Source organism: Phallusia mammillata, chromosome 4 (assembly GCF_965637545.1).
Source record: "Phallusia mammillata chromosome 4, kaPhaMamm4.hap1.1, whole genome shotgun sequence".
In the NCBI taxonomy this organism is placed as follows: Eukaryota; Metazoa; Chordata; class Ascidiacea; order Phlebobranchia; family Ascidiidae; genus Phallusia; species Phallusia mammillata.
Genome location: NC_137255.1, coordinates 12299603 through 12312939, shown reverse-complemented (window position 1 = coordinate 12312939; position 13337 = coordinate 12299603). Strand labels below are relative to the sequence as shown.

Sequence of the window (13337 nt, the reverse complement as noted above, 5' to 3'; positions counted from 1 at the left end):
TAAATATAGTCTGCAAGGTCATGGTTAAGGCCCTATGTGTTTATGCTTGCTAGGACCTAATTTTATAATGCCCTAATAGTATTTGAAATAAAATGCGCATCATTGTGTAAGTAAAAAAGCAATACAAACAATACCATCCAAGTAATTTTGTGTTGTTTAAGTTATATAGCAACAGTTGTTGTAAACACACACATATATATACAATACATATTTTTAATTTATTGTTTTTACACCAGCTAAAACTGGAAACATGTCTTATGTTGTGTTATTGTGCATTTAAAGTAACTCTGTTTCAATAATACAAAAACTGCCAATGTCTTTAACCAGGCTAAATTGATATGTCTGAATTAAAAGGTGAAACTGGTGCCCATTGTGAATGTTTTTAAAAGTGTCACAAAACTTTACATTTTTTAGATATGCTGGTGGATATAGCTATTACTATTGGCTTGCTTGTGGGAAGTATTGTTGTATTGATCGTTTTTATTGCAATTCTTTGGTTTATTGCTTGGAAATTGTTTTTGAAGAGATTACGCTTTATACAAGAATTAACAGAGTCAAAGTCAGAAGAAAAACTAGAGTAGGCAAGTAACAACAAAATTGTTTTTACAAACTCTATTTATGCTAATGTGCATTTTTTCTATAATATTTTTATAATACAAACTGTTTCAACACACTATTGTAATTGCAAATAAAATAAAGTGTGACAAACCGAAAAAGCATGTTTAAATAGTTAAGTACGCAAAGTGGAATAGGATAAAAAGCTGGCTTTCTCAGCTAGGTTCATTTTCAAGCCTGTGTTGTAGGTACATTATACATTTTAAATAAAGCAAGTAAACTGTGCAATAACTTTTTCACTGTTGTTTTTGAGTCAGACATGCTGCTTAACAATGTTGGAGAGCATATTTACTTGCCAGGAGATGTTATCAACTCAAAAATACAAACAGTTTGTGATGGTGAAACAGTGCGGTTGGGCCCAGGACTCAGTAAACACAATACCGATGTAACTGTTTCCAAAGCAGGATCTTTATGTTTTGGGCCACCTAACACTTTTTGGATTGATTGCCACCAAAAAAGATACATTCCTTGCAAAGGTGAAAATGTAATTGGAGTGATAAGTGGCAAACAGGGTGATTATTACAAAGTTGACATTGGTTCCAGTGACCAGGTTTGTACTACTTTACAATTTTGCTGTATTTAATGTTTCTATCCATCAGCAAATATTTTGTGTGCATAGGCTCTTTTAAATTTTCTTTCATTTGAGGGAGCATCTAAAAGAAACCGACCCAACCTTTCTCCTGGAGATGTTGTCTTTGGAAAACTTGCTATTGCTAATAAACATATGGAACCAGAAATGACATGTGTGGATGTAAATGGAAAAGCTAATGGAATGGGCCTTGTCGATGACAAATATGGAATATTGTTTCAGACTTCATTGAATCTTGCAAGAAAATTATTGTCACCAGACTGTATACTTTTACCAGAGTTAGGTTCAAGACTGGCATTTGAAGTTATTGTTGGTTTGAATGGAAAGATTGCACTATTTTGCAAATCTTCAGCCCAGACAATTACACTTATGAAATTAATCAATGAGTCAGAGTATTTGTCAAATGAACAAATGTTGGATGTTTTGAAAGGAATGTTTTTGTAACCAACCTTATCTAACAAACAAAACATTATTGCCTTCTATTTTTAATGTTGAACAAGGGTTTATAACTTATGTAACGTGGTATGCCATTATACTTTGGTAAACCTCAACAACAACATGTTCTTGTACAGTTCTAGTGAATGCATATGTGAGGAAGTAAATGTCAGTTTTCATTTTCTTACCATGCACAACATTACATGTAGATTTTTTTTGTTAATGTTACACACTTAATAAAATTAAGGTCAGGTTTTGCTTGGTCAAAAAAACACCATCATGTCGGGTAATTTTGAGAGGAAGTCTGCCCAGCAAAAAAAGATGCAGTATGCAAAAACAATTTGTCTTTGCTTAGGATTTTTAGCTTTGGTATGTATATGCTGAACTGTAAAAAATAAGTCAACTTTTATAGTAATGTTTTGATCCAGGGAGTAGCTATTGCATTACCAGGACCAACATTGCCAACACTTGCCTACAACATGAATTACACTATCATGGGTATATCCTTTGTTCTTCCAGCAAGAGCAGTTGGTTATTTGTTTGGTTCCATCTTAAGTGGAATGGTTTTAAAGTAAGGAGATATTTTTTGTACCCGGCTATACTATGTAATAGTTAATAAATATGATAAACCAAAAAAAAGTAGCTCTAGTGACTTTGTTTATTGTCTGCAGTTGAGTTGATTGTGCTCATTTTATTTGTAATTCTTTGAGTCTTTATTTATGTTAAAAGAGAAACAATAATAATAGTAAGAATAATTAGCCTGAACATCACAAAATAAAACAGTACATGTTTGTTAATAAGTAATTAGATATATTTTACAGCAAATTGAATCAGCAATTAATGATTTTTTCTTCGCTTTTTGTGTCATCCATCGGTTTGGTTTTGGTTCCATGGGTGAAAGCAGTGTTACTTGGTGTTGTAATGTCATCAATTGGAGTATCAATGGGCTTCTTGGACACAGGTGAGTTACAACATACAGGCTCCTAAAGCAGAGAATTTCAAAAAACAGCTATATTTACTAAAATAGGTGATCCAGGTGTCTCATACTATGTTGGTTGTTTTTAGCCATTTGTAACTTTTAGTTAAAATCACCCCTAAAATTTGTTTTCAAGTTTACTGGTCCTTTGGGTTATAAACACAACTCCTAAAATGCTGAAATGTTAAATAGTTGTTCCTTAAAATTTTAGCCTGATCAGTCTAGTGATCACCTTTACAGTCGCAAAAATATGTATACACCGCAAAATATATGTGCTATATATTTAGAGTTTAGAATTTGCTGTATATAGTTGTCATTTGTTGTGTTTTACCATATAGTCCCACTGTTTACCCCTTCTTTGCTTTAAACTAGAATATAAAATAGGACAAATGTCAAACAATGTCTGAATTGAATTAGATTTGGATAGTTAGTACTTTGCATGTTTTTTTAACACTGTACTGATCACTGTTTTTGAACTAACAGTACCAAACTTTCTCATGGTGATTTCTTGAAATGCGTTATTTGCAACTTTGTATGTGAAGTGACTAGTAAGTTTTTGCCCACAGAAACAAACTAAGGTTTTAAAAACAGTTGCTAAAAGAGGACTGAATATAATATACTAGCATTTTAAAATAGGTCGTAGTGTTTGTGCAATGGCTAATGTGCTAAACCACCCTTCTACTTTAACTGTGTGGAGAACTGTTTATTAAAGTATTAGTAATTATGCAACATTAAATAATGAAAACGGAATACTGCATTTGAAGCAGTGTAATTAACTTATGGTTTGTTTGCAGGTGGAAATGTTATGTGCTTGAGAATTTGGGGTGAAAAAAAATCGGAACCTTTCATGCAGATGTTGCACTTTTCATTTGCATTGGGTGCAACAGCTGCTCCACTTATTGCACAACCATTCATACTTGACCTAAGCAATAGCTCACTTGCAAACAATGTGTCAACAACTAGTGAAACACAAATTTCAAATGTGTACTGGGCCTACACTATTGCAGCAGCATTGGCATGTCTTGTTTCTTTGTCTTTCCTCGTACTGTCATGCACAAAAGCAGCTAAAATGGTTTCAAACCAACAGAACACGATAAAAAAAGAAGGCAAAGCATTCAGGTTTTTTTCCAATTAAATATGCCTAATTTTTGTTTTGTCAAAAGATCTGTCTTGCAACTATAATTCTATCTTGTTCATCATTATTAATAGCAAACTAACTTTGTTAAACTTTTTCATTAAAGATGGACTATGCTTGGATTGCTGTTCATTTTTTTTATGGTTTATGTGGGGATGGAAGTGGCTTTTGGACTATACATTTTTACATTTGCAACTGCTGGTGCAACAAATTTTTCAAAAGATCAAGGAACCGCCCTCAATTCTGTTTTCTGGGGTTTCTTTGCATTTGGAAGATTTATTTCGATATTTGTTTCAAAAATTTTGTCCCCAAATGGTAAGTTTAAATGTAGTTTCTGTACATTTCCATTAATTATGGGTCCCCTTCTATGAAGGGGACATGTATTGTTTTTGTCCGTATTTTTTTTTCTTTTTTCTGTCTAACGCTGGTTTGTTAAACGCGTTTGGTCAAGAAAGAGTGCTCCAAATTTAATAAAATGTACACAAATGTTAGTTATTAATCCAAATTTGATCCTCCTGAAGTTTGACCCCAAATGACCCAGCGGTTCACCCACAGGCCCCCAAAACGTATTTTTTTTTAAAACGGCTGTACTGACTAAAGTACAGCATCTCTGAGTGATATGCTGTGTTGTTTGGTGCAATATAAGATATTTCAAAGAATTTTGTATCTTTTTTTTCGATTCACCCATTTTCACCCCTTAAACCCCCAAATATTCATTTCTGTCTAACGCTGGTTTGTTAAATGCGTTTGGTCAAGAAAGAGTGCTTCAAATTTATTCAAATTTGCACAGATGTTAGTTATTGTTCCAAATTTGATCCTCCTGAAGTTTGACCCCAAACGACCCAGTGGTTCACTCACAGCCCGGCCAAATAGTTACTTTTACAGCCCATAATATGTGTACACTGTCAGTCAGATAGAAGTCTCAACTCTCAAGGGAGTAATTCACTTCTTTATGATTAAGGCGGGTGAATGCAGTGGGATTGCTCAGCTTGACGTCCGGACAGACATTTTACGAGACAGTCGTTTCGGTGATTAGAAATCAGCTGTTTTTGCGCAGCTATGCTATGTCGTTTTATTAAGTATCAAGCACATTTTCAGTTGTGGAAAATTGTGTTAAAAACTGATCTTGAACGACAATATCAAGGTCAAAGCATGAAATTAAATTAAAAGTATTTTTCCCGTTCTTATGTACTGTTTTTTTGTAATTATATGACATCAATGATACGTTAAATCCGCACAAATGCGCGTGTGGGGACCCATCTGTTTTTGCTTGCAAAAACAATCATATATGTAGATCAAATGATGTGTATAGTACATTGGTAAATATCGTATAGAATATATAAAATGAAAGTATATCAGAAAGCCACCTTTCTAGTTAATCCAAACTTGATCCTCCAGAAGTTTGACCCCGAATTACCCAGCGGTTCACCCACATGCCCCCGAAACGTAAAAGTGTCTAACGCTCGTTTGGTCAAGAAAGACACTGTAGGCAGAAGTCCCAAGAGAGTAACTCACTGGTTTACGATAGCAGGAGGGCTCAGCTTGACGTCGGACAGACGTTTTACGAGACGTGGTTTCGGTGATTAGAAATCAGCTGTTTTGCACAGCAATGCTATTTCGTTTTATAAAGTTATTACTCACAATTTCAGTTTTGGCAAAGGTTTCACACCTATGACGTGATTTAAACCTAATAAGCGTGCTTCGGTTTCGTACATGTCAAGCAAAACTTTGTTAATCAAAATAAAGATTTAAATGCTCGTTGTCAGGTTGGCCGCCGCATGATCACGGGTTACTTAAAGTCAACTAGTAGGTATTACTAACACAGTTCAGAACTTTCTTTTGTCATAACGTAGCGTTTTTTTGCAATCAATTTAGGAATCAATACTCAAGGCATGTACAACTTGGACGACAATATCTGGGTCAAAGCAAGAGAATCAATTGAAGTTATTTTTTCGTTCTTTTTTAAAGTTTGTGTAATTATATGACAATAATAGTGCAAAAAGAATACGAACAAAAAATTTTTATTGTTGGGGTAATGCTTTCTAAAAATTTGTCCTTAAAAATCTAAAAGTCACCGCAACATTTGTTTACCGTAAATCTCCACAAACACGCGTGTGGGGACCCATTCGTTTTTGTTTACAAAAACAATGATATGTGTAGATCAAATGATATGTATAGTAAATTGGTAAATATCATATAGAATATATAAAATGGAAGTATATCAGAAAGCCACCATTCTAGTTTAATTTGAAATTGCTCTGTTTCAGGTTTGCTGAGAATTGATTTGCTTGGGACAATTTTGTCAACTGCATTGTTATTGTGCTATCCATTGTATTCCACTTCGGCTATTTTCCTGCTTTGGGTGGGAGTTGCCCTATATGGCCTTTCAATTGCAAGCACTTTTCCTACAGGAATTTCCTGGGCAGAACAATACATCACTATAAATGGGAGGTAAAAATTCTTAATTTTCGTTGCAGATGAAACTAGTTAATCACAATGTGGTTGATAGGCAATCCAGAAAAATGTATGTATGGTACTTGTACTATGTTTTCGTGCTTGGAAACACACATGACCGACTTAAAAGAAATGTTTTCTCTCTCAACAGATTAAGTACAATTTATGACAGTATCGGCTTAGGTAAACATACACACGTACTGGGATCAGCCCTGAATGCGTTCATTCTGACCAGCGATCACGGCTACGTCAGACCCGTTGAAAGCGTCGTGCCGAATCAAGTCGGTCAAGCATTCCCATTTGGCAAGGAACAGACTAGACTAGAAAATCTAGCCTGCGTTGGGACTCGAACCCACAACGAGTCTTTCCGTGTCTCGCGCTCCACCAACTGAGCTACACAGTCTCAGTGGTGAACCCGCCCAAATTTGGATCACAATCACCGTTGCTTGTCTTGTATGCTGCACATGTTAGCTATATAGTAGGGAAACACCAGTTCGACCGTATGGTTCATGCTTGTAAGGCAGGCTTGATTCGGCATAACGCCTTCAATGGTCCTGGCGTACTACAATTTATAACAGTATTATATGTTTTGTTTACAAACATCTGAAATGTTGTGTAAAACATAACAATTCAGTTTTGCAACCATATTGTAAAGTACAATCATATAGATTTCTCATAAATAGTTTGGTAAGTTGCAAAAAAAATTCTCAACAATTTCTGAAAGCTTCTCCAGCCAGCTTTCATGTTTGCATTGTGACCCAATCACTAAGATGAAAATAGGTAAAATATGAACATTTAAAACAATGTGATCAGTTCCTGTCACATTTTATGACGTAGATCAGGGGTCGGCAACCCCTGGCACGCGTGCCAAGGTTGGCACGCAAGGTGGATTTTCATGGCACGCCAACCGATTTGTGTTATTATATTGAAGTAACAATATAACCTGTTACACTGCTTGTTTATAGTTTTATCATATCATTGTAGTAAAATTCAGCCTTATATGCACAAAACACTCTGCTTTCTCTTTATGATCGATATATGCTGGCACGAACCACTATTATTTAGAAAAACGTTGGCACGCAAGTCATTAACACATGGAAATAAGCAGAAAATTGGCACGCGTCGCCGAAAAGGTTACCGACCCCTGACGTAGATGTTTTATCAAGGGCTGCAAGTACTTTGGTGGTTGGAGCAGCTCTTGGAGAAATGATCTGTCCACTTGTTGTTGGGAAATTTGTTGAAGAAAATCCGATGACCCTAATGTACTTTACAACAGGCTGTACGGGGATATGCACAGTCACATACATGTTACTTCAATGGCTCGCTTCATCTAAAGGAAAACGCAACAAACGAATTGAGTGGGTGTTTAATTATATATCTGAAAATGTTGTTTTTTTTGTCTCAAGGTAAACTGGGTGCAAACTTTATGCACTCTTGCAAACCACATTCAGTTGTTATAAGCAATACCATCTGTGATGGCTGTATGATACATATTTTTGTTGCGGTTTAATGCAGAGCGGAAGTTCTATATGCTTCACGCCAAAACAGACGTTTTACTCAGCGGGCTTTTTAGTGATTAGAAATCTGCTGTTTTTGCACAGCAATCCCACATGATTTTATTGAGTTAGCTTGCACATTTTCAATTTTGGCGAAGGTTTTATATCTCATACGTGACTAAAACTCGTTAAACGGTATTTCGGTTTCGTAAGTTTATATGTGATGACAAAAAGTTTGGTCCACATAGACTTACTGGAACAGTATTTAAAACCAGTAAATAAACAGCGAAAATGAAACATTGCCATTTGTTATCTTATTTTCCTTCTTTTAGGGCAGGGGTTCCCAACCTTTTTTCGATCTCGTACCACTTCAACGCTTTGTACTGCCACGCGTACCACTTCTTGCAGAACAACTTATTTAATCGAATCATATTTTATTAAGAATAATAATATTGGCCTACTAAAATAACACTAAAGCAAATTTAATGATATTTTTGCTTTTGTTTACTGTCCACCAATTGGCTGAGCAATCATTTGCCGTAATCAACGCCCACTGTCCCACAGCGTTGTACGGCTTTTCAAAGCAACTGTGCTTCTTGTTGGCAATTGACATGACCTGTAGTTTGTAGATCGTAATGATACGAAACAACAGAAATAGTTACGTAACAATAAGAAGAGGCTTGGGGAATTTTTTTTGTAAACAAAACCAGATAAACAAACTAGAAAGTTGTGAATCCAAATTTTTGTGAAAAAAAAACGAAAGCTACTCGCGTACCACTTAAAAAACCTTCGCGTACCACTAGTGGTACGCGTACCACCGGTTGGGAACCCCTGTTTTAGGGCGATAAACATCAAGTAGCTTTAGAATTTATGACGTGATGCTACATCCACCATATGACAGGAAGGAAATTGTTGTCAAAATTATAACTACAGTTGGTATTAGAGCGCTGCATTAAACAAACGGGTGTTCTAACAAGCTATTTTGTGGGATAAGCTCTGTTTTTGGATTAATGATGTACACATGCAATGAAACAAAATTTGTGAATAACTGCGGTTTGCGATTACCCGAAGTCGGCGGAATATATAAGTGTGCATGTTCGCCTGCAATGTAAGTTTAAGTGTTTCCCATGTATGCTTAAGACTACATAGCTTTTTATTAACGATGATTTGAAACGACAAAAAAGCTGATTAAGAGGCTTAAAAGGCCACTACGCATTACACACAGTTAACATAGGAAACTTAATGTACCTGCGCGAAAAATGTAGTTTATATTTGTTAGTCAGTTTTTTGGTTTTCGTACAGATTTAGTTACTGTTTAAAACTTGAAGTGCACAAATATGACCATGTTGTTAATTGTTGTTGGGATTAGTTTCAAAGGTTATGTATGTCAGAAAATACTGCGCTAACCGTTGCAACCCCTTTTGCACAACTTGCCTGGCGTTGGTTGGCCTTCTACTGACTGATCGATTCGCAGTTTTTAAACTAACAGAGATTTAACTATATCATTGGACGTAACGGAACTAAAAAAAACCGTAAACGTACAGTTTAAATTTACGTGGCACTTTAACACATACAGACACATACGATAGAAAATTAAATAACATCAAATTGCTGCGTGCAAAAAAATGCGACAGGTTAATCCCCAACACACGAAAAAACATCACCGGAAAAGCAAGCCGGGTATAATTATGGGAATTAATTCGCATCGCCGTTCTCATCTTTGGGTCTTTAAACTACCAGTCTAAAAACTCAAGATTTCTCAGAGCGTTGTAATTTGTTTCAAAAAGGGCTGTTTTATTTGTATGGACTCTAATAATAACATGTATATGTTACAGAATAGAAGAAAGGGAAACTACTGGTAGCACTGGCACTGAAGAGGCCATTGAATTGTTGAATGATATCGATCAAACGAACAAAAGTACTGCATAGTTTTGTGGTCTGATCTCCGATGATTTCTTGTGCTTTAGTTGTGGTGACTTTACCGCCTGTGCAATGCTATGTAGCTTATTACACCCTTCCTTTTTTGATTCGGTGGTTCCATTGTATGTCATCGCAATGCACTTACATATTTTTATAATTGTAAAATAGCCAAATTTCATGATTTTACTAACGATTACTAACAAAAGAACCTTTCGTGACATACCTATTTTACTTGTATTGACAAAAAACTATTGCATCTTTTTTCTTTAAGAAACAAAATTACACGTTGGTGCTATACTTTACGTTTTGTGGAGGGCTTTCACGTTCAACCGGGGTCTTCAACCTTTTTGGCGCAATCGCCCCCTTTCCAAGGCACTGGCTCAAAATCGCCCCCCAATGAGATTATTATTTGCATAAAAATTTTTGAGCAAATGTGGGCGGTTAGATTCACCTAGCAACATAAAAGCTTCAGTTAACAAATAGTTTAATTGCCACTACAACACGCCAACTCTATAATTCACGCAATTCTTTAAACGCATTTAAGAAAAACCTGTTCAATCACAGACAAAACAATATTACGATTATGTGCAAACAATTGCCTTCTTTTGTTGAAAACAATGGGGTATTACTCAGTAAAGCAGAATCCTAAATGATACAAATACTTCGCAGTTTGGGAAGCGCTTGTGTATACCTATAGGAACTAGGAAGCGTGAAAGCGGAACAAGTGTGAGGTAAAGCTCGTTCCCATTGTATTTAAAAAGTATGGCCTATCACCATACTTAGCCTCAATAGTGTCCTCTGTGGTTAATTAAATGCCCAACCTTGCTTTCGAGATCAAAACCTCAATAAACACAATGTATTCAGTTAACAGCATGTTTAAGCTGATGCGCCCTTTGTCCCTGGTGTTTATAAGACGAATTATATCTGCTTGTAAGTTAAAGTTAGCTGAGTCTCACAGTTCTTGTACATACTTATACAATCAGTAATGTTGAAATCGCCCCCCAACTTCCAAAATTGTCACTATCGCCCCCGTTGAATAACCCTGGTTTATACGGAATAACTCGTCCTGCTAGATCAGCGGTTCCCAACCTATTTTTTTGAACGGCCCCTTCGCAATGTTTTCGAGCACTCGCGGTCCAAGCTAAATATATTCAACAAATGAAAAATACCTTGGCAAAAAAAGCTGTCCAGTTACCAAACTAAAAGTTACTTTATTCCTTTCAAAAGCATTCCACAGCAACATGCAGAATGAATTTAGTTTAGTTTCATAAGATCCCTTTGCGTGGGAATGTTTCAAGGGCAATATTTTACGTCACAAACAAGAATAAAACAATATAAATCTAGTGGGCGAACAATTGCCTCTGTTACTCAAAAATGAAGTAAAGCAGGGGTGTCAAACTCGTGGGGCTCGGGGGCCACATTGCAGTTTGGAAATTATGCTGAGGGCCGCATGTGATTAATAATCTAGTTGTATACACTTAAACAACCTTTTTGCTACCACATCGCATCGCAGATCCTTATTTCACCAACAGTCGCTAATTACCTGTTGGTTTTGATTTTAAAATTACAGATGTAAAGAAATAGGTTTATATCACATATATACCAACTATTGACGCCTCAAAGGCCCAGAATAATTTCCAACTTGATGCACAGAGTGAGCTGCTCAGTGTGAAGATGAGTTTTAAATGTTTATTACGTCATAATCTATATTGTGGCGCTTGTGGAACCCGTTTTTTTCGCATTGTTTGCACACAATAGACGTAAAAAAGTCAGACAACTATGGTTACTGTTTAGAGCAGTTTAAAAATCAACATATTTGACAAGAGTTTTAATTGCGTCAAGGCCGCCAGTACATATATTTTAATGAACATGTTCACGGCCGCACAAATATCTGACAAAATAATACAATTGTTGTTGAGTGTTGGTGGGCCGCATTGGAAGGCTTAGTGGGCCGCATGCGGCCCCCGGGCCGCGAGTTTGACACCCCTGAAGTAAAGAACCACTTCTTGTCACAGAAAACTCGTTTGTCTGACAATTTTCTGCTTATACACCTGCAAGATCTCATGTTACATGAGATTGTAGAAATAATTTAAGCTTCTCGCGGTTCCTTTGAAATCGCGTGGCGGACCTTATAACTAGAGATGTACCGAATATTCGATTTGCCGAATTTATTCGGCCGAATCGGCCACTTTTTTAAAGATTTGGTTTCGGCCGAATCGCAATAAATTATTCGGCCGAAACCGAATCTTTGCAAAAGTGGCCGATTCGGCCGAATAAATTCGGCAAACCGAATATTCGGCACATCTCTACTTTATATCATGTATTTACCATCTAATAGCGGCCAAAAAGCCCAGATGAATTTCTAGCTTGGTCCACACATTGAGCTACACAGCGAGGAGATCAGTCTTAAGTGTTTATAATGTCATAATCTATATTATGATGCTTGTGGTACCTGTTTTGTTCGCATTGTTGGCACACAATAAGCCTAAGTTACCCCTGCCTAAGTTTAACCTTCAGTGTTTTGATATTTGGCAAATACAAATTGCCGTTTTTAGCGACTATAGACCCTAAAGTTTGACAAAAACGAGTATTTGTATTGTACTTCAGAAAGACCTTCGTCGAACCCCTGATTCTGCATTGCCGAACCCCTGGGGTTCGATCGAACCCCGGTTAAGAACCAATGCTATAGCACAGGGGTCACCAAACTACGGCCCGCGGGCCGGATCCGGCCCGCGAGGTCATTTCATCCGGCCCGCGACCACATTTTTTGGTTTGCCAAATCGTATTGATAACTTTGTATCATTCAAAAAATAATCTACTTCTTACGAAAAATGTAATAATATTACCTAGTTTAATAGGATTACAACGCCCAGGATTGATCCAAAGTCAGTTTGTTACGTCACAGACATGACTACTAGTGTCAATTGTGCGCAAACAAATGCCTTTACTTGTGACGTAACATACAAGCATTGCTTGTAAGAGACGACCTATACAATTTAACAGTCGCATCACCAGATTTTAAATGGGATTGTAGCAAGACCAAATCTTGGCGCACCTAGAAAAATCGCCTCGCGGGCTAAGTTTTGAAAGGCGGCGCTAAGACATGTAAACTATGTGGCCCGCGCGAATTATTTTTAGACTTATCCGGCCCGCAGTTAAAAAAGTTTGGTGACCCCTGCTATAGCACCAGACAAAAACAGTTCGGTTATCTCAAACCTTTTGGTGGCAGTAGTGTTACCCAACAATCTATCAAGTTCTCAGGTCCACTACATTGGACAAACCTTAATATCAAGAAAGTACCACGGTCTAAAAGTGCTTTCACATGTTACATAAAGTCACTCTTAATAGAAAATCAAAATACTAGACCAGGGGTGGCCAACCGGTGAAAGCCTAAGAGCCACATTCTTTACTGTGTTTTCACAAAGAGCCACATTATGCACACGGGCACACATGTTCGTTGCTTCGTCCCTTCCTCACACACAGAGACCTGTGCTTAGCCAGATTTATTCTAAATATCGCACACCAACATATTAACGACACAATTTGACTTGTACAGACCACGGCCAGTCATTTTCAACAGTAAATGGTTTGCACTGTCTCTCACACAAAACTCCCATTTCAACGAATCCCACAAGCAAAAACATATGAATTAAAATATGCGCTTTTTTCTCATTCTATCAATAACGCGCGGTGAGATTTATGTGTGGTGAGTGTATT

The 13337-nt window shown here is 36.8% G+C and overlaps 2 protein-coding genes across 3 annotated transcripts; both read left to right on the top strand.

Moving 5' to 3' along the window:
• The first annotated feature begins 224 nt into the window (after nt 1-224).
• On the top strand, nt 225-1849 carry LOC145224585 (exosome complex component RRP40-like). Its single transcript, XM_080091126.1, has 3 exons — nt 225-354; nt 415-1165; nt 1235-1849. The coding sequence occupies exons 2-3, from the start codon at nt 875-877 to the stop codon at nt 1646-1648; spliced, it is 705 nt and encodes a 234-aa protein (XP_079947252.1). The 5' UTR covers nt 225-354; nt 415-874; the 3' UTR covers nt 1649-1849.
• Nucleotides 1850-1918: 69 nt separating this feature from the next.
• LOC145224584 (solute carrier family 60 member 1-like) lies at nt 1919-9922 on the top strand. 2 transcript variants are annotated; one of them, XM_080091123.1, is made up of 8 exons: nt 1919-2008; nt 2068-2210; nt 2461-2600; nt 3410-3734; nt 3857-4065; nt 6018-6201; nt 7371-7562; nt 9536-9922. In XM_080091123.1, exons 1-8 carry the CDS (start codon nt 1919-1921, stop codon nt 9627-9629), a joined length of 1377 nt encoding a protein of 458 aa, XP_079947249.1. In that variant the 3' UTR covers nt 9630-9922. The 2 variants fall into 2 exon arrangements, with proteins under 2 accessions (XP_079947249.1, XP_079947250.1); XM_080091124.1 differs by lacking the exon at nt 9536-9922 and having other exon boundaries at nt 7270-7466.
• The last annotated feature ends 3415 nt before the right edge of the window (nt 9923-13337 follow it).